The 25,629-nt window shown below is 43.4% G+C and overlaps 1 protein-coding gene across 1 annotated transcript in view; it reads right to left on the bottom strand.

Annotated features, from left to right (window-relative positions):
* The window catches only part of MCRS1 (microspherule protein 1), a 329,302-nt gene that overhangs the window by 54,828 nt on the left and 248,845 nt on the right, over nt 1-25,629 (bottom strand). Inside the window, exon 10 of the mRNA XM_086959133.1 lies at nt 7,283-7,311. Coding sequence (XP_086815259.1) covers nt 7,283-7,311 — 29 coding nt within the window. The remainder of the gene's footprint in view (nt 1-7,282; nt 7,312-25,629) is intronic.

The raw sequence follows: 25,629 nt of genomic DNA, 5'->3' as shown, positions 1-25,629 counted from the left end.
GGCTTGCCAGACCTATCAGAGGTCACACGCACAGCCTTTAAGGGGGGTTCAGTTGAAGTGTTCACAGACGATCCGCCCCTCTTCAATGAAGTCTTTGAAGATGTTGATCTGGCATCTTCCTCATCACCAGACACTACTTCCTCCCTCCTTTCCAACTTCCTGAGCCACAGAAGCAGCCGTCCTTCACGATCACGGAGGGTTTTAACAGACATTCTCCTGCATATACTACACTTATCGACCTTATGGTCTGGGTATAGACAGTAAATACAGTCTTGATGTTGATCCTCTGTATAAAGTCGTTTTTTGCCACAAGTGGCACAAGACCTGAAAAGGCTCTTCTTTTCCTTATCAGCCATGACAAAGCTGAAAGAAATCCTTAAAGAAAACTGTTTAAACAGTACCTCAAGTTGAAGTTAGAGCAGAGCTCTAAGGAGACTCCCTGTCACCAACGAAGCGGTAGAAAATCTGAGGCTCTGAGCTTTCTCAGGAAGGTTCTACAGGGTGAGGCTGATCTGATTGGTTGCTAAGGGGACTTTGGGTCTTTTTACATAATGACAGCTATAGGCTGCAAAAGATAATGAGGCCTAGGCCTAATTTTTTACCTTTTTTACACCTATTAGGGTGTATGTACCTATAGATATATATATATATATATATATATATTATTACCGAGGCTCCCATTCCGACGACGGGGAATGATACAAGCAATGGGAATCTATGAAAGTTCCAATACTGGAGTAATTGATACATTTGCTGGGTGCAAAGTAATGATTTTATTGTTTTTAGGGAGTACGTGGGCAATTTTAAGGTACTTTTAAATCATTCTAAAACCTTGCGATATTTTAATGTTGTTTGGTAACTTTTGTAGCTATGATCGATCCAATGATTTTAAAGATTTGAGTATGGTGCTATAATGTACAGATCAGTTTTAAAATGTATTAGTAACTATGTTATTGTTAGCTCGCTGCACTTTAGTTTTGTCAGTGGAAAATGTATTGTATTTTTTAGCTGCTGCTGAAAGCACAGGCCACCTTAGTATAGATGTTGGGATACTATTGTATCGCTGTTGCTAATAGTTTTAGTCATTTTAGAAATCTAGTCATATTGGTTGCTTGTATTTAGCCTTTTAATTTTTATCATGTGAGCTCATTGCACTTTAACTGGAAATTATAAGCTGCTATCACATGTACTTATGCACTTTACCTCCAAAACTGGAAAACGGTTAATCTGATGTCGGGCATGTTATATTTTGGCATTGTATTCATATTTGTTCAATCAGACTTAGTGCTTGTTATGCATTTTTGTAATGATTTTAATTAATCAACAAATAAAGCACTTCCCACACCTCGTTGGGGTCTGTGACTGACATCTGTTGCCGCATGGGGGCGCGTTCGAAGGTGCAGAAAGAAAGGAACTGACATCGGGGTGCAGGAGTGGCGCTTTCATGCAATTTCATTTCATCACGTCTGGGATGGAACAAAGTCAATACAAAGCTGTATGGTGCCACCTAGTGGCGCACAGAAGCACTGCTGTGAAAGCTTCCAGGTCCAGTCTGGGGATATTGTAAAAGTGCAGTCAGAAGTATTCATCAGAATATGTTTACTATGCCCAATCACCAGTGCACAGCACTGCATCCCTGAGATATTTATAGGGTCTCAAGCAAGGATCAATCTAGGGGAAGAGGGGGAGTGTAGAGTACCTCACTGCCATCCTCAAACCAGGCTCATTCTGGGCCAGGAGAAGAGTGCAACTGGGCTGGTGGAAAACCTATCTCCAGGCAGCCACTTTCTAAAGTAGGAAATAGTCCCCCATTCTTTCAGTAATTTCAAGAAAACCCTTTAACACCTCTCTAGACTTATTCATGGATTCAAAAGAAATCCTTACTACTTATAGGTGACTTAAGAGTTACTTACAGGCTCTGAGGTGCCACAGAGGGAAGAAAATCCTCTTAGCACTATTCTTTCTTGAGCTATACATGCCTCAAATGTCTCATGAAGTGAAATGGAAGGTTGTGGTGGGGTGGAAGTTACTCATGCAACTCTGATAGCAGTGCCAGAGACTGAGATATAAGGGAAATACTGTAATGTTGGATATTGGTTTTATGACTTAACAACTACTGCCTAAACCACGACTTCCTCAACAACGAAAGCTAAACAACGAACTGTCCTTAACCACTACTTTTGTAACAATTACTTCCTAAACAACGTTTTTAAACAGATTTAAATGCCCATTACCAATTAAAGCCATAAAGTTATTTTGAATAAACACATAACTAGCTGTGTTCTTCGTGGAGCACAATGATACTTTTATTTTTAAAAGAGATGATTCTGTAAATAATAAATAAAAAATCAATTCAAAGACATAATTCATAATACGTTGAAAGACAAGAAAAGTGCGTTAATTCACCCTATGCCACAAAACATTTGGTCCATTATCTATTTTAAATCAGCTGGCTATAATGAATAGTAAAATGGAGGAATAACGAGTACTAAATTACTTCCCACACCCACTACCACAATCCACTTTAGATTCTATGGCAAGGGTTAATAATAAATGTTTAAAAAAAGATTGACCTACCTGAAAATGCAAGTAAATTCCAAAAGAAGCATTTCCCACGTCGTGCAAGCAATTTAGAAAAATGAAAACTGCATCCAAACACTCTTTTTAACTCGTGTTGAATTGTTTGCAGGAATTCCTTTCAAAAGGCATGGATTGCATAAATTAATTTTTATTTAAAAAATAGTGCCTTCTCCAAATAATGTGAGGCAAGTTCCCGTTTCTATAATGTTCAGTTCAGAGAAGAGAGGGGGCGGAGAAAAGTGACGTCATGTTTAGTGAGGCGGAGAGAAGAGACGTGCATATCATCCTTACCCGTTCCAAAACAAGACATCAGCCTTCAAAACAACGTGTATCCAATGCACTACCCTATTTCTCATCCTGTGCCTCTATCAATATCTTTAATCTACATATACTTACCTCCTTTATGTATCTATATACTTTCAATGTAATTATGGATCTATATATTTATCACTTTCTTCTAATTTAGCATTTCCAATGCACTACCCTATTTCTCAGCCTATACTTCGCTCAATATATCTTCTAGCCCAACCTTCTGACTCATCTCAAACTTCTTCTACTCCTCCTTCCAATGCACTACCCTATATCTCATTCTATACATCTATCAATATATCCTCTACATCCACGCTCTCATTTATCCCAAACCCCATACCACTACTATGATTGCCAAAATAACCCTTTCTAGACTCTCTCCTACTCTACCCCTCCTTGCATCATCTGACACCTCTTTTACTATACCGATCCCCTAAAACAAACCTTTCAAAACTCTTCCCTCTGAATTCTCCCCTCCAAAACTCCAAAACTCCTTTTACTCATCCAAAAGCCACCTACTACTGCTGCTAAGACCTAAAAATACAGAAAAGAAAAAAAAGAAAGATCCTTCACTCTTTTATCCCTTCACTATCCTTTTCAATCGAAATTAACAGACTAACATGTTCACTTCCCAAATTCCATATTAAACAATACTAATATACTACCCAAATAACTGAATAACATCCACTACTCAAATTACTCCATATTTTTTTTTACTATACTAATTTTCAACAGTAATCCTTTATGGGTTCCGGAGTGGCGTGCTACTCGCCAGAAAAGCGCTTCAACACCCATCCGCTATCCTTCTCACTCCAAGTAACTGACTAATATCCACCACTGAAATTACTTCATATTTCACTATATTAAATCACCACTAATCCTTTGTAGGCTTCCTGAATAGCGTGCGTCAACAAGCGCTATATAAATACAAACCTTTGTCCTACTCTATCCTGCTATCATTCCAAATCCAATTAACTGACTAACCTATCCACCACTTAAAATGTACTTGCATGTTTCACTATACTAATTCAACACTAATCCTCTATGGGTCCCAGAATAGCGTGCTACTCGCCGAAAAAGCGCTTTCACGCCTCGTCAGGGGTGGTAAGTGCTATATAAATGCAATTACAATACAATACAATACAATATCGGGCTGGTTTCATTGTTGCTGGGCCCACTGAGAGTTCAGATCCCACAGAAGGATACATATGCTACCTGATGAGGTGGGCAAGCAGGTGTGCAGGAGGCCTGCAGGGTAATAAGCGTCAGAGCTCCTCTCATTCAGAAATAACATTGAGGCTTCCACATTGTGTCACAGCCTGAATGTCTTGGTCTTGTTGTGATAGAAGAAAGGAAGCCTATGTGAAGGATTCAGGTGTGAATTGGCTTGTCGAACGAGAACCTTAGCGATGTTAAGAGGTTTGCCGTCATCTGGAGAGGTCTTTGACTGATTGTGGAGAGTCCCTTTTTAACAATCCGTCATTGAGGTAGTGAAAACCTGTATCCCCCCCCCCCAATGTTACAGATGGAGTTGCACCACAGCCACCATTTACGTGAACACCCAAGGGCAGCAAGGAATTAGGGAAGAATTAGGCCCACTGAACTCCTGCAAGTCCATATACAAATATTGCAGCCATCATAATGTGGAGGAAATTCATTCCCATCATCACCACTGTCAAGTCCTAATGGCGGCAGACTAAGTTCAGTGTCTCAACTGAAGAGCTGGTGGGCCAACTGAAGGACCTCTGTGGTAGAGGTAGTGTTTTGTCTGAATAGGACATGTGGGAATGAAGTTGGGATGCAGCCTCAGTCGGAGAGGAGACGAGTTCAGCTCTGAGACAGACATTGGCAGAGGGTCCCACTCCTGAGCAGTCTAGATTGATGCAGGTTGCGGGGCTGGAGTGGAAGTCAGCATCTGAGTTGGTGGGTAACCAGAGGAGACTTCGAGAGGCACAGACAGCAGAGATGATGGATCTTCCAGCGGCAACTCAAATGGAGGCCTCTGCAGGAGCGCCAGAGGGACCTGAAGTGCTAAAATAGAGCAACATGGCCTTATTTAACGCCTTGTATTCTGCTGTGCCGCCAATAACTCCGGGAATTTAGTGAGCACCTGGACCAATTGTGGATTCCTTAATCTGAGATCGAGAGAGATCCCAAAAGACACCTTTATGTCCTTGCAACTACTCTGAAGAAAGAGTGGTGGGATGGGGCCTTCCTGTGTTTCCCCTTCGATTTGGAATCTGACTTACACAACAACATTGAACTTGAGGAGAAACTGTTGTGGGAATAGCTTTGAGAGTAGGAATGGGTCTCTGCCCTCAACTTCGAGCAGGAGCGGGACTTTTGAGGCTTTTTAAGATGCTTGGCTACCAACAGCTTTGCTTCACAGTACCAGATAGGCCTGGCCAGTAAATTCCATTCCGCTCGCGGAATTTGGGTAATTTTAAGTTCAGCAGAGAACCCTGAATTGTCAGAAATTCCACGATCCGCGGCTTTGCGGAATTATTTGCTTGTTCGCGCTTTCAAAATGCGTGTTCGTGAGATATTTCCCCCTGAGCACGCAAACAGCGTTCGAGAACAGGAAAAAAGCATTGCGAACAGGCAGAACAAGCAATCCGCGTGTTCGCAGAACTCTGCATGCTCGCTGAGATTTTTTACCATTTCGCAGGGCTTTGCATAGCGCGACTACCCAAATTACGCCCACCCCTAGTACCAGATCACCTGCATGTTCATTCTGCACATAACTTGGATTCATGCCCTTAGCCCAAACACAAAAAATTGTATTTTTAAAGCTAAACTTATAAATTGGCCAGAGTTATTAACGTTCCTTTTTAACGAGGTTCTTAAAACCAGTCACATCCCGGACTCATGGCGGGGAAGCATTATACAGCCTATTTATAAAAACGGCCCTCAGGACAACCCGGCAAATTATCGACTAATAACCCTCACAGATGTTGAGGCGAAAATTTTTGCAAGTTGTCTGTTAGAGGAGTTGGAATCCTGGGCGCTAAGAGAAGAATCGATTCCCATTTTTCAATCAGGTTTTAGGAAGGGTTAATCGACTCTGACAAATTTATTTTTATTAACATTGTTTGGCGAAAAAGCAAAATGTAGGAAACAAAAATTGTACATATGTTTTATCAACCTAAAAGCCGCCTTTGATTCCGTTCCCAGGAATATTCTCTGGAAGAAGCTTCTTAATTGGGGTATATCAAAAACTCTTCTAAAAATGATTAATTTATTGTACTCCAATACTTGGGTCCAGATTAAAATTGGCGACGGCAGTCACACCACTCGTCGACTTGATACAAATGTCGGCTTGAAACAGGGATGTGTGCTTGCCCCTCGCCTTTTTAACTTATTTATGGCCGATCTCCCAGCCCATTTTATTAACCTCTTCGCCGCTAATGACAAGGGTAACTCGTCATGGAGTTTCCATTGATTTCAATGGAAATTACATGGAAGATCCAGAGGAGCCATAGCATCCAAGTGGTTAATGTAATTTCGCATTCGCCCACTGTGATGGGTAAAGAAATTAAATATTTACAGTATGCAGATAATACTATTTTACTCAGTCATACTATAATAGGCTTGAAAAGGCTAATAAATTCCTTTTTTTTTTTGCCGCGAGCGTGAGGGGTAGGTGTCCCGCCGTTCCAGCGCCTTAATGAAGGTTCCAGTAACCTAATAGCGCTGGCCTCATGGGAGTACGCTGCGAGGCCTAATCCAATTCCCCTAGGGTCGCCAAAATAGAGCAGGACCCCGTGGCCCTCTTTTTCTCCGACTGAGAGAGGTTGTATTTACCTTCTACATACTGAATGAGCATTTAGTTCATATGTGTTTTTCTGTGTAGTACTGTATTTTGGTCCTGACGAATCGCCGTTCGGCGAGAAACATGTTGACCACACCAGGGGGTTGAGTTAGAGTTCTGTACACTTTTACGGTCTCTAGTTCCCCTCTCACCCTTTTTAACCAGGGAACCAGCCACGTTAATAAAATTCAGTGCGGAGAAAAGTGACGTCATGTTTAGTGAGGCGGAGAGAAGAGACGTGCATATCATCCTTACCCGTTCCAAAACAAGACATCAGCCTTCAAAACAACGTGTATCCAGTTCCAGTCCACAGTGAAGAGTTATGGTTCCGTACTTCGTGGTTCAGGTCATCGTTGAAGTATCATGGTTCGTTGTTAAGACTTCGTGAATAAAGTAATTTGTTGTTAAAAAATCGTTGTAGATGATGTTTCCCATTGGATATTTTGACGACTCAAGGGGTTAGCTGGCATATTCAGAGGACAAATCAACCGTTCTCACATAATAGTCAGTCTGCACTGTTTAAGTAGATCACAAACAATTAACCTCCCCAAAACCTCACCAAATGGAAGTGAAGACACTCACCGTGCTCCAAAGCTTCGTCTCGGGCCTCTCTAGGAGGAAAAAAAAACAAATCACAATAAATCCCCTGCTTATATACCTAGGACAGCCGAAACAATAGCAATAAAAACATTTCAAGACCCAACTCAGTCATATATGAACAAATTACTTACCTTTGGTAACGCTTTTTCTGATAGAGATTATGGGCCATATGTATGAAGCAAATTTTAATTCGTAAACACTGTGAATCGCAAAAACAAGCGTTTGCGAATGAAAATTCGCTAGTCGGAATGTATGTAGCAAAAGTGCCTCTCAAAACTAGAAATCGCAAAAAATGTGATTCCTTAATTTGCGAGATTGGAAAATATTCGAATTTACTGCGATTTCCTATTTTTGTGATTTCTCAGTGTGCGAAATTCGCAAACTGAAAATCGCAAAACAAGAAATCGCAATGGAATATATGAAAAAATCGCAAATTTAAGGATTGCAATTACCACCAAGTAGGAGCAGGTGGTAACCAGCTGCAACCTATTTAAGGAGTACCAGAATGCAACAGACTTTTTTCCACACTGGCGGGGCTTTACTTGATAGCCAGGAGGATGTGACTCAGAGCTGCTGCACAGAGGAGGAGGCGCCAGGAGAGGATTTTCGGTGCGCGCATTACCATATACCAGCGCACTGAGGAGGACATCTACACCCACTACAGACTGGATGAAGACAGTATCTATGATTTAATTGAGGAACTCAGACCCTTCCTTGAACACCCCACACACAGGACACATGCCATCCCCACTCACATCCAGGTCCTGTGCTCACTACACCTGTTGGCCTCAGGTAGTTTTCAGGGGGTGATAGACACAGCAGGAGGGGTGCACAAAGTGCACTTTCGCGCTTTTTCCATGCATTCCTTGATGCCATGATACAGAGGATGCCACACCACATTTACTTCCCAAGCACCCCACAGGCACTAGACCAGACCAAGAAGGACTTTTACCAAATTGCCCAATTCCCCCATGTGATAGGATGCATAGATGGGACACATGTTGGGACAATCTCATTTGCACGCAACTCAAACGAAGGATGGATTAACTAGATGAATTACAATTGTTGGTTAAAAATGGTGTGCATCCCCCACTGTGATGAACTGTCTCAACTGAAGCCCAAAAAAACGGGATTGCACCCCCACAAAGGAATCATGACGAATGGAGGAACATAATTTGATGAAACACACTATTGGAGTTAACATCGAAGTCCTTCGCAACAGAACTAATCACATGTATCGATTTTACAAGCTTTTATAACTGAGTTCATACATTTAATTGACTTTTATATTTTGCATGTTCATATAGCCTCGCTCATTAGAGAAATGGTGCACTTTGGGAAATGTGGTTTACCGAGAGAAAGTAGTCTTTACGCAACGGAAGGCATTAGGACCACGGGGGAACTGGGAGGGTGAACACAGGGGTGGAGAACCTTTAATAAGCGTGGGCGGGAAACTACCTGGCACAGCGGCTCGATTAATTGGGATGAGGACGGGAGACGTTAGCAGTTTGTAGTAACGGGTAAGCGCCAGCGAAAAAGAGCATTTGCCAAATGCGGTAATCTCAGCAACAAGCAAGAGTTAACTTCGACTTCATAACTTCAATCACGTTGTTGAGAGTGAAGCGTAGCGTATGTCAAACAGTTTAAATACAGGCACTTAACAACGCGTAAAGTTGCATTAATGAAGGAATTGATCTTGCGAAAACAGGGGCAAAGGAGGTTTTCAGTTTACACGCACGTTAGATGGGAGGGATAAGAACTGGTAGAACCGGCTGGAGAATTTTTATGGCGCAGATATGGTTTCACTCCCCGCACATTGATAACTCAGCACTTGATGACCCAGGGACAAGAAGGGTAAACACAGGAACGCAGCGCATCAGGGAAAAAGGTTATAACTATTGTGAGCAAAACGTAGTGTTATAAGTGCATTGTAACATAAAATATTTTAGATACTATAAGTGATTAATTTATTTGTATTGTTATTGATTTGTAGTGACCCCCGAAGAAGGGCACATGGAGGCCCGAAATGCATTGGGTTTTTTAACTACGAAATAAACAACCATTTTTGAAGGACTTCTGGTATTCAGCGCATTCTTTCATGAAGGCCTGGAATGGCACATTTAGAATGTTAAAACTTGAAAATTGGCATCTGACCCAATTGGTGGATTGCAACAACTAATCAAAACGTCATATAAAAGAGTCAAGATATGGAAGATAATGATTTAAAAACATTTACAATGGACTAAGGAGTGTGAATACAAAGTGCACACAATATTAGCGGCACACAGCTGTGCATTTGGATACGGGGCTGCGAAGTCCCTCCTTTCATATGTTTTCTTACTGATGGCAGTAGGGCATGCCTACAAATCTCATTTGCACGCAACTCAAACGAAGGATGGATTAACTAGATGAATTACAATTGTTGGTTAAAAATGGTGTGCATCCCCCACTGTGATGAACTGTCTTAACTGAAGCCCAAAAAAATGGGATTGCACCCCCACAAAGGAATCATGACGAATGGAGGAACATAATTTGATGAAACACACTATTGGAGTTAACATCGAAGTCCTTCGCAACAGAACTAATCACATGTATCGATTTTACAAGCTTTTATAACTGAGTTCATACATTTAATTGACTTTTATATTTTGCATGTTCATATAGCCTCGCTCATTAGAGACATGGTGCACTTTGGGAAATGTGGTTTACTGAGAGAAAGTAGTCTTTACGCAACGGAAGGCATTAGGACCACGGGGGAACTGGGAGGGTGAACACAGGGGTGGAGAACCTTTAATAAGCGTGGGCGGGAAACTACCTGGCACAGCGGCTCGATTAATTGGGATGAGGACGGGAGACGTTAGCAGTTTTTAGTAACGGGTAAGCGCCAGCGAAAAAGAGCATTTGCCAAATGCGGTAATCTCAGCAACAAGCAAGAGTTAACTTCGACTTCATAACTTCAATCACGTTGTTGAGAGTGAAGCGTAGCGTATGTCAAACAGTTTAAATCCAGGCACTTAACAACGCGTTAAGTTGCATTAATGAAGGAATTGATCTTGCGAAAACAGGGGCAAAGGAGGTTTTCAGTTTACACGCACGTTAGATGGGAGGGATAAGAACTGGTAGAACCGGCTGGAGAATTTTTATGGCGCAGATATGGTTTCACTCCCCGCACATTGATAACTCAGCACTTGATGACCCAGGGACAAGAAGGGTAAACACAGGAACGCAGCGCATCAGGGAAAAAGGTTATAACTATTGTGAGCAAAACGTAGTGTTATAAGTGCATTGTAACATAAAATATTTTAGATACTATAAGTGATTAATTTATTTGTATTGTTATTGATTTGTAGTGACCCCCGAAGAAGGGCACATGGAGGCCCGAAATGCATTGGGTTTTTTAACAACGAAATAAACGACCATTTGTGAAGGACTTCTTGCATTCAGCGCATTCTTTCATGAAGGCCTGGAATGGCACATTTAGAATGTTAAAACTTGAAAATTGGCACCTGACCCAATTGGTGGATTGCAACAACTAATCAAAACGTCATATAAAAGAGTCAAGATATGGAAGATAATGGTTTAAAAACATTTACAATGGACTAAGGAGTGGGAATACAAAGTGCACGCAATATTAGCGGCACACAGCTGTGCATTTGGATACGGGGCTGCGAAGTCCCTCCTTTCATATGTTTTCTTACTGATGGCAGTAGGGCATGCCTACAAATCTCATTTGCACGCAACTCAAACAAAGGAAGGATTAACTAGATGAATTACAATTGTTGGTTAAAAATGGTGTGCATCCCCCACTGTGATGAACTATGATACAGAGGATGCCACACCACATTTACTTCCCAAGCACCCCACCGGCACTAGACCAGACCAAGCAGGACTTTTACCAAATTGCCCAATTCCCCCATGTGATAGGATGCATAGATGGGACACATGTTGCAATATCCCCACCCCTCAAACAATGAGTACGTGTTCAGGAACCGCAAATGCTACCATTCACTGAACATACAGGTGGTGTGTGATGCCAAACACATCATCACAGACATAGTAGCAAAATATCCAGGCAGCACACATGACGCTTTCACCTTCCGTCACAGTGGGATATACTGTAGACTCACAAGAGGGGAGTTTGGCGAGGGATATCTACTAGGTAAATGCAAGTGGAGAAGTGTGGCTCAGGGGTTAGAGGCGGCAGACCCGGAAGCTGAGATCGGTCCTGGACCAGGGTTCAATTCCCCGCCTCGGCGGGTCTTGGGCTAAAAATTCCACGGACTTGATAATTCTCGCTCCGGTGCCTTCTCGACTCACGGGTTCACACTCTGCGACTCTGGGCAATAGCTTGCTTAATCTCCACAACGGCCCCTCGCGGCGGGATGCCTGACTTTCACCTTGTGGATACCCGCTGGGGCTATCACACAGGGGAATATCAGGACGGGTTCCCTAAGCAAGCGCCGGGACACCCACTGCGGGTAGCTGTGCGCTATATAAGCTCAACTACATTTACATTTACATTTACATTTAAACATAGGGAACATTTGTACTGACTACCATGTGCAGTTCAGTGACTAACCATAACCATTCCAACCCACAGGTGACAGTGCACATGCAATCCGGGATTTCATTTTGACACCCTACCTGAATCCTGCCAATGCTGGTGAGCGGCGATACAACAGAGCACACATAGCAACCAGAGGCACCATTGAACGCATATTCGGGATACTGAAGAGCAGATTCCGCTGCCTCCAAAAAAGTGGAGGTGCACTACAATACAGCCGCCAGACCGGTTGCAAGATGGTGGTAGCATGTGCCATGCTGCACAACATCGCCACCAGGAAAGGCACACCAGTGGAGCTGAGTGAATCAGAATCCTCTGGCGTGGAGGGGCCTGGACCAGGACGTATGGCAGCTGGTGTAGCTGGTGCAGCAGCTGGGCGCCAGAGGCGTGAAGAGATTACGCACAACTATTTCTAGGTAAGAAAAAAATTACACAATGCCATATGTTATGTGTGTGACTGTGTTTTTATTCCTTAAATGCAGGATAAATTATGTCACACAGCCTGAATGCCAACTAGTCACACTCCAGTTTTAAAGCACATTTTATCCTCACAAGGCAAGACTGTAGACAGGAGTGAGGGTAAAGTCAAGTCTGTAGCTGCCCTCTCCCAGTGGGATTAAACTTAGCACCGCATATGCGGTGCAGTCTAGCTGATGCCCCTGTTGGTTGTTGCAGAGTGTTATCCTCATTGGACATTGTAGGCCTACTGTTTCGGCCACTACGGCGCCTCTCCCTGATGGGTGATGGGGTGTTGCTGCTCCGCCCTGACAGTGCGTCCTCTTCAGTGGGAGTTAGGACTCCTGGCCCTGTAGTACGAACTGCCCGCAGCTCGTCTACAGCAGATGTGACCTGCACAAGTGCCCTAGCTATATCCTGGTTACCATGTGCCAACTCCTGCTGCATGTGTATGCTGCGCCTGGACAGGATATTTGTGGCAGAGGCCAGGCGGTTCATGGACCGTGTATATAGATCCAGGCGCTGCAGCTCTCGGCGCCTAGCAGCACGATCTGCTCGTAGTTCTTCACAAAGTGCCTTCATGGCACCCCTCAGTTTTCCCGTTATGCCCCTAAAGCCTGCCCTCACCTCTCTTTGTAATGATTTTATGTTTCTGGCTTGCAGGCGCTGCACCTGCAACATATGCATTTCCAGACCGGCTAAAACTGTCCCTCACCCGGATCTTCATGACTGCTGGTTGTGCGACGTCTGCGCCTGGCTGTGCCTTGTGGGACTTGGTGGTGTCGTGCACAGACTTCTTGCTGTGGCTGTGTGGGCTCGGAGTACTTCCTCTGCCTCGCCCTCCATTGGGGGTAGTGGTCTGACTATGTCTTCTTCGTTGTTTTCGAGGGATGACAGGGCTGTCCTCCCCATCTGTGTGCTCCTCATGACCTGTGTCTCCTAAGTTTGGTCAATCAACCAATGTTCCACTGCCTGTAGGCTGTGTTGCAGATGGTGCTGTGGACAGAATAGCACACATTTATTAACTGTACTCACTTGCACTTGGCAAATAATACATTTCACCGTTTGGGATTACATTTGTGAATTATTTCCCTTTCCTGACCTGCACATGCTATTGGGGACTGGCTGGCTGAAAATGCACAACTTTGAATTTCATGTCACTACATCTCCCATAATGCATTGCTGTGTTTGCCTGTGTACCTGCTCTGGATTACATAACTTTTTCCCTGCACCCAGGTCGCTGCTGGGGGGGGGGGGGGGGGGGGGTGTGTTTGGGGGGTGCCAGGGGTGTGATGGCATGCTTCTTACCTGGTCAAGATACTGGTTGCTCGAAGTGGTCTAGATCAGCCACGCCCATTACACTTTCTGGTTGCAGGGTCCCCGCCACTAGTTCCTCCAGAGGTGTTGAGTCCGACACGGTTGAGTTCCCTCCACCGGTGTGCCTGGACTGCTCCAGCCTGGCAGCCAACATCTCCTTTGAGCGCTGGCACAGGTCATACCAACGCTTCTGAAGTTCATCTACACTCCTGTGTGTCACCCCCACTGCGTTCACTTTCTGCTGTATATCAGCCCAAATGCGCCTTTTGCGGGTCTTTGGCACCTTCAAAGATTTCTTGAAGCTCATGATTGGGCACCATTTCCTGGATTAAAGCCTTCAGTTCAGCCTCAGATTTTTCTGTTTCCTCTTCCTTGTACATTCTCCCTCCTGCTGCTGCTGTGTTTCCTGGCTGAGCATGTCTCCAGTTTCAGCCGTGTTGAGGAAAATGCAGAGTTCACTCTCCAGCACTCCCTCACTCGGACTCGGACTCAGCAACTCAGGTGCAGCATCGTTAGTCACACTTCCTGGTTGCGTTGTCATCAAGCTGCACCTGAGTTTCCGATTTGCGAAATGCGCAAATTTTGCGATTTTTTAGGTTAAGAAATCGCAAATTTGCGATTTCTTACTGTTAAGGAATCGCTTATGGGAATCTCGCAAATAAATAGCGATTTTTACCGAATCGCTATTTATTTGCGATTTGTTACATACAAACCAATTTGCGATTCTGAATCTGTGATTCTCAAAAATACGCAATTTCAGAATCTTAAATGGGTACCTTGATACATATGGCCCTATGTAACTACAGACTTCCTCACTTTAGAATATCGCCTGTTCCAGAAAATGTTGAGCCGTAACTCTGGGTGCTGGTAGGTGGCATCGCTAGCTCCGCTTCAACATCATCCGCATCAGAAGTGCCTTTATAGGCGACACCAAGGCCTTCTGACAGTTTTTTTCATGACTATTTCCGCATCAAAAACGTGGAGCCATGTCAGACTGATTTGTGACAAGTGTGGAGAAACTAATAGGAACTTTTAAGTGACAAGTCAGTTAGCAAATCGGGCAGAATGGAGAGTGAGTGAGGAATCTGTGGCTAGACAGAGTCTCTACTAGAAAAAGCGGTACTGAAGGGAAGTAGGAAAATGCTACTTACCAGTATGCATCTGTTCTTGGCATGTAGGTCTGCAGAACCACACACTGTTGCATTAGATCACCATCTCGTGGTGGGCCCGGATGATTACACTTTGTTGTTGTCTTTGTCTGCTGGATGACTCCTCCCTTAGACTGTAGTGCGCAAGGCCATCGACTCCATCTTCAGATTGTTTTCGCCATTGGGCAAATGATGGAGTTGTAGGAGTACAGATAAAGATGACCATGTGTTGAATATCTAAATAAGATACTACTGGAACAGACACAGGTAGCCGGGGAGGAGGGTGGGCATGTGTGGTTCTGCAGCCCTACATGCCACAAACAGATGCATACTGGTAAGTAGCGTTTACCGTTTGAGGCATATGGGCTGCAGACCACACACTGTTGCATAGATTGCACAGCAGTTTCTCCCTTAGCGGCGGCCACCCGCATCTGTTGCAGTAGTTTGAAATAATGTTTTTAGTACAGCCTGGCCCCCACTTGCTTGTTGTTTTGCCTGCACATCTACACAGTAATGTTTTATAAATGTGTGCGTAGTAGACCATGTAGCTGCTTTAAAGACTTGGATAATGTCCGCCCTAAGACAATCCCTACCCAGTCCCTATGTGACTCACTTAACACCTACTTTAACGAGAAAATTGTAAATATTAAAGCCAGTATCCCCCAGTCCGCGACCCTAATTACCTCTGGAATGGCTATTAATAAGAACCCTAACACTATGTGTAGCTTTCCACCTATAAACCAGGCTTTATTCCAGGAACTGCTAACAAGAGTCAAATCTGGTGCCCCTTCAGATAGTTGCCCCCCCCCATATTCTGAGAGAGTGCTTTTCGGCCCTCCCGGACCCTGCTCTTTCGCTTCTGAATAACTCCCTGACTTCTGGCTTAGTCCCTCTAGCGTTTAAGGAAGCCACGGTCATACCGCTCCTGAAAAAACCTGGGGCTGACCCATCTTGTAAAGCAAACTATCGGCTCATCTCCTTGTTGCCTTTTCTGGCAAAGGTATTGGAGGCCCACGTTGCCAAATGCCTCTCCATCTTTCTAGAGGACTGCGGCTGCTTTGATTCCCATCAAGCAGGGTTCCGTCCGGCACACTCAACCGAGGCAGTGGTCACCACAGTGCTGGACACGCTACGGGACTGTGCCGATAGACGTTCCCCTCACGCTTTGGTGCTCCTGGATTTGTCGGCTGCATTCGACACGGTCGATCATAACATTCTGATCGACCGTGTCGAACAGGCCGGAATCCGGGACACGGCGGCCAGTTTGCTGATGTCCTTTTTAGAGAATCGGACTCAAGCAGTACGTCTTGGAGATCTAGATGACTTAAAACAGTCCATTGTTTGTAACAGTGAACCGTACACACCGGGTTACGTGCACATTAACTTCTTAAATGACAATATTTTTGAATTCAATGGCATGTTATATAAACGGCAACAAGGAGTCAGCATGGGGGCTTCATGTGCCCCCACTATTGCTAATATCTATATGTCATATTTTGAATCTCAGTTTGTGTTCAATGAAGTCGCGCCCTTCTATGAGTCTGTGACTAACTGGGCCAGATACATAGACGACGTGTTCTTCATTTGGACAGATAATGAGGACACGTTAGAAGATTTCCTACAATGGATAGACGCATGTGACAGCAACATCAGATTCACACACCATACTGACAGGGAACAAGTAAACTACCTAGATGTAGTAATAAAACATCAAGAGGGGGCATTAGTTGTGGACTTATTTGTCAAACCTACTGCGAGAAACACACTTCTCCACTATGATAGCTATCATCCATCTACACAAAAAAATAGCGTGCCATTTGGAGAGTTTTTAAGGCTGAGACGTAATTGTACTAATATCCAAGATTACGATACCAAAGCCATAATGATGAAAGAAAAATTCCTGGCCAGAGGATATCCAAAGAAAATAATAAGAGACTCATATAAACGGGCCCGTTTTTATGACCGACAATGCTTGTTACAACCAAAAACGAGCAAAATTACTCCCCAGTTGGTATTCGTAACTAAACATTCAATCATTAATGAAAGGATAAGATAAACTGTATGCGCCAATTGGCACATACTAAATGCAAATGTCCCCAAACAAGAGCAGTTACCCAAACCCATTTTTGCATATAAAAGAAACAAAACACTTAAGGACCACATAGTGAGATCGAGAATGATATCTAAAACACCCATAATGCAGCGATCCGTAACAAACATGCAACCAGTAGTAGGAAACTACAGCTGCTCTAATTGTAAATCGTGTGAGACTGCAATACAAGGGGTGAGTCTCACATTTAATAAACAGTTAATTCAACCTGTGGACTTAAATAATTGCAGAAGCACAAATGTAATTTATCTTATCGTCTGCCCCTGCGAAAAGGGCTATGTAGGACAGACAGGCAGGGCCCTCAATGTCAGACTGACTGAGCATAGGTCAGCAATAAGAACTAAGAAGACAACAGCACCTATGGTGAGCCATTATGTTGAACATAATCATACACCCGATAATATGGCGTGGTTCATCTTAGAAAGAATACATCCAAAAGCAGGACTAGAACAGGATAAGATACACAAAATGAGAGAAGGTTTTTGGATCTTTCTTTTGGGGACTGCAATTAATGGGCTGAACGCTGAAATTCCCTGGGAACAGGCAATTATATAATAAGAATTTACTCTGTTATTATAACAAGACTGGTCATGTTGAGGCTATGATAGAAAAGGGAAGAGTATATAAAACATACTTCTTTATTCATGGAGAGATGTATTAAAAGTAATGTTTGCCATTGTATATTTGTACTGATGTTATCTTTTCACTATTGCTTGCAGATGGCAGCATTCTGGTTACCTACCATTGCTATCCACTAGGTCTCCGATATCGATTACGTTCAAAACAATAGACTAAGATGGCGAGCTCACGCTAAGATCTAAAAGAATAAATAGTCTCCCGAGTATTTATATTAGAATGCGAAGCTATAAGATCAAAAGCAATCTAAATAACCACAAAAATAACGATCCTATTAGAATCTTGGATATTAGAGGACAATAAAACTATATACATATACAGGTAGTACCGAGTAAAATAACACACTGGCGCATAAAAATTTAAAAAAAGAAATATCATATATAATTACGAAAGGAATATAAGCCAGGCACATAGCTATAATACATTCTAACACGGTATCACGTACGTTTCACTGTTAACTATAGCTATTACAAGATGGCGGAATTCAATCCCAGATTACCCGCTAGGATAGTAAACAGTTCTCGCAGAGCCTTAACACGCGAGATCTACACTGCGAGACTAATGGAAGTGGCGCCAAAAGTCAATCTTTAAAGGAAATCCGAATTAAGTTAGTGTAGCGGAGCGACGCAACAGGTCCGACGGCATGCAGTTTATATCTCCTAACAACTAATCAGGTATGTTGGAGCATGAATATAGGACAATAAATAGGAACCAGTGAGCTGCGTAAATATAAAGAATTACATAATTTACGGAGTTAGCGTTTAGTCTTAAAAGACACCCCTTCATGTTTTTTACGCCTAGTCTTTCGAGAGACGGCGGGTGTGAGAAGGCGAAGATGCCAGGTATCCAAAGAACCACTGCGGTACAAGACCTTCGCAGATAGGACTGAAACTTAAGGCACTCTACGAATCCAGGTAGTAAAATTAACAATCCAATATTAACTTGTTGTAGTCTTTAAACTTAGGTCTGATAACTGAAAGAAATATATATATAAATTTTACAGAGGACCTAGACGAATATACAGCAAAACCTTATGACCGGAGGAGCAGTATTTCTCAACCTCGGCATTAGAATACAACGTCATAACAGAGATTTAGCTGTGCAGTGATACAGGTAGAAGCCCATTTTTATACATCGAGTATGTTACTTTTATCATTTTTAAATATAGCCACAGATATGTTAATACATATATTTCCCACCCCAGGAGCAATAATTTGGGACCTATATCCTCCAATTCGGCATACATCAACTGAAACCCATACAACATGCCTCTTTTTTGAAAATTTCGGGTATGATAATACCAGGAAATATTTAAATAAATAAAAGTAACAAACGCTGATAACCATAAGCGAGTCAGTGAACGCTTTTTGTGCTTCAATTCTAGATCTCACCCCTTACATCAAGAAACACTATCTCCGTCAGAGACACTTAAAATCTTTGCACTGGCCAGTCAACCTCGGTGCATACCTGGGCAATAAAGGTATGAAAGGTTAAGGTCTATACAATTACCTTGACACACATATTGAGGGGCCAGTAATAAATAACCAGTATAGAACGTACAACACACTATGTGCCCATTTTAAACATCCTTTTAGTATTATGGTACTTCTCCTAGTTTAAATATCTTCTTCCACCATATAATCCCTCCTCCCCTTTCCGCCCCCCCCCCCCACCCCCCCCTTCCCGTAGGTGGCTATCATAGGCAATTCTGTACCTTGTTCAGCTTCCATTTGCAAGCATTAGAGCAATAACAAGTGTCATTTAAGGAATTTATTAAGAAGCTATGCAACTGTTGTAAATAATGTATATAAATGTTCGAATAACGGATGAGAGAATTGTATAATATGTATATAAATGTATAGGTCTATAGAACAATGTATATAAATGTAGGTGCCCCAGCACTCAGTAGGACAGGATCAGCTTTTAGTAGAGGGATAATCACGACAGTTAGATAAGTGAACAGAATCATGTATATATAGAGAAGAAAAGAAGTAATTGCTAGACGTTGTTTGTGAATAACATTTTGAAAAAGACAAAATACTAAACTACTATCTCTCATCATTATAGCTACTGTCTATGTAAAAAAAGAAAATGCAGAATTCCTGAGGAAGGCAAACGGCCGAAACGCGTTGAAGGAAATATATTCTGTATTCAAGAAATGAAATTATGAATTGTTTAAATTAAGATATTTTATGAATCAATCAGTGTAAAATTACTGTTATGTGTTATATGTAAAAAAATTGTAAAAAAAACAAAAATGTTTTGGTAAAATGTATAAATGAAATAAGATATAGGAAAAAAAAGATATACTTTAAAAAAAAAAAAAGAGAAGCGTTTAACAGAAGCTAGTTGGTGGAAATCAGTCTATTGAAAAACAACGTCTTGCTTACTCAGAAGTTAATGTGCACGTAACCCGGTGTGTACGGTTCACTGTTACAAACAGTACTATACCTTGCTAAGGTTTATCCTTTAAGGCAGGGGCCCCGTTTTTCCAAAATTAAAACAGTCCATTACCTGTGGAGTCCCACAGGGCTCGTCCCTGTCACCCCACTTGTTCAATCTCTACATCCTCCCCTTGATCCAAGCCCTTAGAGAGGAGCAAGTGAAGGTTTTTAATTATGCTGACGATTTACAGCTGCTATTCACGGTCGATAACTCCGAAACCTCTATCTTGCATTTCCAAGCGACTATGAGGTTCATCAAAGCTTGGATGGACCAAAATCAGATAAAATTAAACCCGGGAAAAACCGAGTTGATCCTCACCGGAGGCAGCGCTAAGTATTGGGGCCCCCACTACTGGCCATCGGACCTGGGTCAAGCCCCGACCCCTTCATCATCGGCTAAAACACTTGGGGTTACTGTGGACTGTGAACTCTCACTAAAAGCACAAGTAGGCCAGGTGGTCTCTAAATGCTTTTTTCAACTAAAAAAGATCCGAAAGGTCCGACGCCTTCTTACCTTGGATGCGATTACCCAGGTTGTGATCGCCACAGTGCTGTCCCATTTGGATTATGCGAACTCTACTTATTTAGGTCTCCCCTGCTATTTGTTAAAACGCCTCCAAATGGTACAGAACTATGCCGCTAGATTGATTTTGAATCAACCTAGGTGGCATGCGGCTACTCCTTTACTCATGAAGCTTCATATGCTTCCAGTGGCTCAGCGCTGTGCTTTTAAAACAGGATGTATGATTTTTAAATCCTTGCACTGTAAAAGCCCCAAATTTATTGACAAACTAATTACAAAGTACGTCCCATCTCGCAACCTCCGATCCTCCCATCTTGACCTCCTCCAGATACCTTCTTTTAAACTCAAACGTTCGGGAGGCCGTAGGTTTGCAACACTGGCACCACACTTGTGGAATTCCTTCCCTCTTGAGATCCGGATCTGCCAGGACCTCCTCTCATTTCGGAGAGCTTTGAAGACCTGGCTCTACAGACAAGCTTTCCATTAACTCTACCATCTATCTTTCATGCCTGTGTTACTGTTGATCTTAGCGCCAAGAAACCAATCGTGTTAGTGCGCTTACAAATGCCTTCTTAACATAACACAACAAAGATATCATCTAAAGCAGGGGTCTTCAAAGTGTGGGGCGCGACCCCCAGGGGGGCCGTGGAGTGATGGAAAGGGGGTCGCGCATTCCCGATCAGACTTCTGCCCGGGCCCATCTGACTACAGGGATTCAGCCCCCCTCCTCCCCCGTAGTGTGTCTCAACTCGAGCTGCTGTGAGCTGCGCTGGCTGTGTCTGCAGTCTTATCTCCAGCACAGCCCGGCACCCCTGAGCTTTTCACAGGTCGTTAAAGACCATTTGCATATTTACATACCTTTTGAAAACTGGTTACTGAGGCTTAGTTTTTTTTTATAGTTCCAGTACCCCCTGGGCCCCAACTCAGCCCTTTCCGCACATTTGTATTTTACATTTACTGCAATAGTGTGAGAATGCATTTCATGAAAAGAAATATAAAGTAGTGTTGCCAGAAGAAAAAAATACCAGCCATTTCTCTTGTAACACACTGTTTGCTACCTCTCACATTTTGTTTGCTTTAGATACTTGCACAAGTGCCACCATTGCCTACATAACGTCTGTTCTTGTGCTGGAGTTTCTGTCATTTATTGCAGTATTATGCCTCTACTTGTACTTTATACGCTTTTGTAACCTGCACACATATCACTTTTTCCTCCTGTAATGTAACGTTTGACACCTGTTGTATTTTGGTTGCTCACTATTGTCACTTTTGCCTCATGTAACTTAACGTTTGCTTTTGTAATTTATTTACTTGTAATTTTCTCCTCATGTATCATTACTGTTCCTATTTTGAAGCGCTCTGACACCTTCCGGTATAGTCCGCGCTATATAAAAACGCATAAATAAATAAATTCGTAATGTGACTTTTCTGTCTTTGTTCCCTTTAATTATCAGTCATGGATCATTGAGACAGCCCTAGAACACTATTAAAAGTGCTTTCTATTTAGATTCGCTGTTCCCAGTACGCACAGATGAGTGCTGAAATATACAGCTTTAGGTGACTGCTTATTTTTGTACCGTCTGGGACATCAAAATAATGAGCAGGCAACCCTAACCATAGTACTGGAAGTGTGTTGCAAGATCAGCATATTATTTATTTCCTACAACCTCGATACCTGATTAATGTCATAATAGCAATATTTTAACTTATATCTTAAACCCTACGCCACCGTCAATAATATGTTGAGTTACTTCAAGTGTCTAGAAATGCACCCTGCATTCAGAGAACTCACTTCTCATTCTCACACCTCACTTTCACTCACCCTGCACTCACAGAGATCACAATGCACTCACACTGATCATCATGCACTCACATCATTCACCCTCTCACCCGGCACTCAGTGATCACTCTGCACTCACACTGACCACCATGCACTCACATCATTCACCCTCTCACCCTGCGATCACAGTGATCACTCTGCAATAACAATGCACTTGCGTTGTTCACCCTATACCTCAGCCTGCAGTCACACTACTCATCTGCACTCATCCTGCACTCATGTTACGCCTCATTCACCTGCCCCATCACTGCTCAATTTGCAACTCGCTCAAACAAGCCCATCATTAACCATGCATTCATTCATCCCACTCTGCACTTATATCCACACCCAAATTCATAAGGCCACCTCACTCACCCTGCAGTCACTCCTCTTTCCCTACTCTCATACTGTTGCATCGCTCACTGTGCACTCACATGGGCACTCTTCTCATCCACAGAGTGTCGAGGGGGAATGTGCCTGCTACAAAGAATATGTACTATGCAGATCACAGAAAAAAATGTTTGCCAGAAAGGTGCTACAGAGAGATAAGGTGCATTGTTGGTGCCACTGCAACTTTAACCACCCACCCATTGCCTTGCCTGTGCGGCCAATGACAATACCTATGCAACTACCAACCATAACACTGTACAAGTGTGAATATTTCAAGCCCCCAAAGCTATAGGAATGGCATGGATGTCAGGAGTTTATCGTTTTTAATGTATATTGAATTAATAAACAGATGTTCTGCTCATCTCTAAATTACACAGACAGAGCCACCATGTGGCAGATGGTCATAGTGCCAGTGTGCACATTTAGGTGCCAGTGCGGAGCACTGGAAACCACCTATATGAGGAGCGACGAAAGGAAGGTCAATGGGCTTGAGTTTGTAAAGCTCCCATTGAATTTGCCGTATCAGTATCTTTTTTCATTTTTTCCAGTGCACTGTCTACATTTGGACCGAAACGATGTTGTTGGTCAAATGGTTGGTTTAAGATACTGGCTTGTACTTCTGGTTTGAACCCAGAAATGCGTAGCCATGCATGTCTGCGCAACAGTACCCCTGTATTTACTGCTCTAGATGCTGTGTCTGCAGTGCCTAGTGCACATCTTATGGAGGTATTTGTTATAACTTTGCCTTCTTGTATTAAATCAGAAGCCCTAGCCTTATATTGTTCTGGCAAGTATTGCATGAGTGACTCTAACTCATCATAATGAGCTCTGTCATATCTTGCTAACAGAGCTTGAATGTTAGCAATCCTCCATATATTGGCTGCTCTTGAGAGGGTGTGTTTTCCTGAAGCATCCAAAAGCTTAGACTCTTTGTCAGGTGGTGGAGCATCCCCGGTTGTCTGCGAGTTGGCTCTCTTTCTCGCATTTGACACTACCAGTGAGTCTAGTGGCAACTGTCCTTTAATATATGCAGGATCAGATGGAGCTTCTTTGTATTTCTTTTCCAGTCTGGGGTTAATTACTCTGGCTCTGACTGGGTCTTTAACCCCTTCGATGCTCATGACGAGCTCAGCTCGTCATGCAGTACACTGCTCGTGTGCTCATGACGAGCTCAGCTTGTCATGAACAATGGGAGTAAATGTGACTCAGCACAGAGGGGGAATTGCTGCAGCACTGATGGTGTTAAATGTTTCTGGTGCGTGCCTTACCACTCCACTAAGTATTGGAAGTGTGGTCGTGGTCTTATGTGATGTTAACAGTGTGTCCATTAGAAAGTCTTCTTCTATTGGATCCGTATGCAAGTCTACTCCATGGAAAGTAGCTGCTCTATGTATGAGCTGTGTGAACCCAATGGTGTCATCTGGTGGAGATGGCCTAGACGGGTATACATCGTCTTGTGGTAAATCTGGTGCATCTGGTGCATTATAATCGTCCCATGGGTCACCTGATGGCCCAGCTATATCATCTGGGTCATTAATATCATCCATTTGATGATCACTCTCTACCTCTTGTGAGTAGGTATCCTCATAATCCTCATCTTGTGGTATAAGGCTGTGTACTAGCTGGTGAATGTACAGGAGAGATATCTGCTGGTATTTCTACTTCTGGTGAAGGAATTCTTATAGGGGAAGTTTGAACATGCTTTTTTAGAGGAACTGGCAATGGTTTGGGATAGTCCATTTTCCTCTTTTCAGGCACTGTGCATACATGACCAGTCTTTGGATGGATTTTGAGAGTCTTTTGCCTTACATCAGGTTGGAATAGCTCTTCTATTGGCAAATCCTTTTTCAGCGCCGATTTATCTTGTTTGGGGCCGACAGGTTTGGACTTTGCAGTGTCTATTGTCTTTGGAACGGGTTTTGGTTTCGGTTCCGAAGACTTTTCTTGTTTTTTCTTTGTATCTGTGCCTTTTGGATCCGAAGCTTTTGTTCCCTGGTGTTTAGATTCATCTGCCTTTGGAGCCGAAGTATGTTTCGGTATTGGAACTACTTTCCGGTTCGCTTTTTTCGTTACTGGGGTCGTTTTCGGTTCGGTAACTTTGGAAACGTCTTTCGGTGCTGAACTTGGTTTCGGTTCGGTTACCTTCAGTGCCGAGGGATGTTTTGGTGCCGGCGATGACTTCGGGACCGACAGACTGACTCGAGCCTGAGTCGACTGGAGGCTTTTTAGTGCCCTTCGCTGGATCGGTGTGCACCCGGAGGTGGAGGTGGAACCGTAGCCTGTCCGGTGGGGGGGGGGGGGGGGGGGGGGGGGGGGGGGGGGGTGAACAGGGTTGACGCTCTTACTCACGACCTGTTGACCAGCTGGAAGAAGATTGTCATCTTCGGATCGATCGTCGTCTCCGGAAGCTGACTCCTCTGCTTCGGAAGAGACGTCTTCTTGCTGTTCTTCGGCGTTTACCTCGACCGGCGCCTCGTCTATGATGAGGTCTGGTGTCGACGACGATGACTGCTCCATAGCTCTTCGAGCTAGACGGTCCCGGATTCTTTTCTTGGACTGGAACGAAGTGCAGGCCTCACAGTCTCGACCATCGTGCTCTGGAGACAAGCACAGGTTGCAAACCTTATGAAGGTCGGTGTGGGGAAACTTGTGTCCACACTGAGGGCACTTCTTGAACGGTGTTCTTTCCATGAGCCAAAGGCCCAATAGCGCAGTTGGGCCAGACAGCCCCGACGAGCGCTGGAATCGAGAAGTGGAGCCTTTCTTCGGCGACCGGGACCAGTGTAGAAGACTATGTTGATGTTGTAGATTGATTTATGGATTCGAAAAGCGATCGGTAACGGGACCGAACGATAAACACATCCGAGCCCGATGGCGGAAAAAAACAATCTGAAGATGGAGTCGATGCCCATGCGCACTACA

This window comes from Lissotriton vulgaris, chromosome 1_1, assembly GCF_964263255.1.
Source record: "Lissotriton vulgaris chromosome 1_1, aLisVul1.2, whole genome shotgun sequence".
NCBI classification, from domain to species: Eukaryota; Metazoa; Chordata; class Amphibia; order Caudata; family Salamandridae; genus Lissotriton; species Lissotriton vulgaris.
This window is presented reverse-complemented; position numbering and strand designations above follow the sequence as displayed.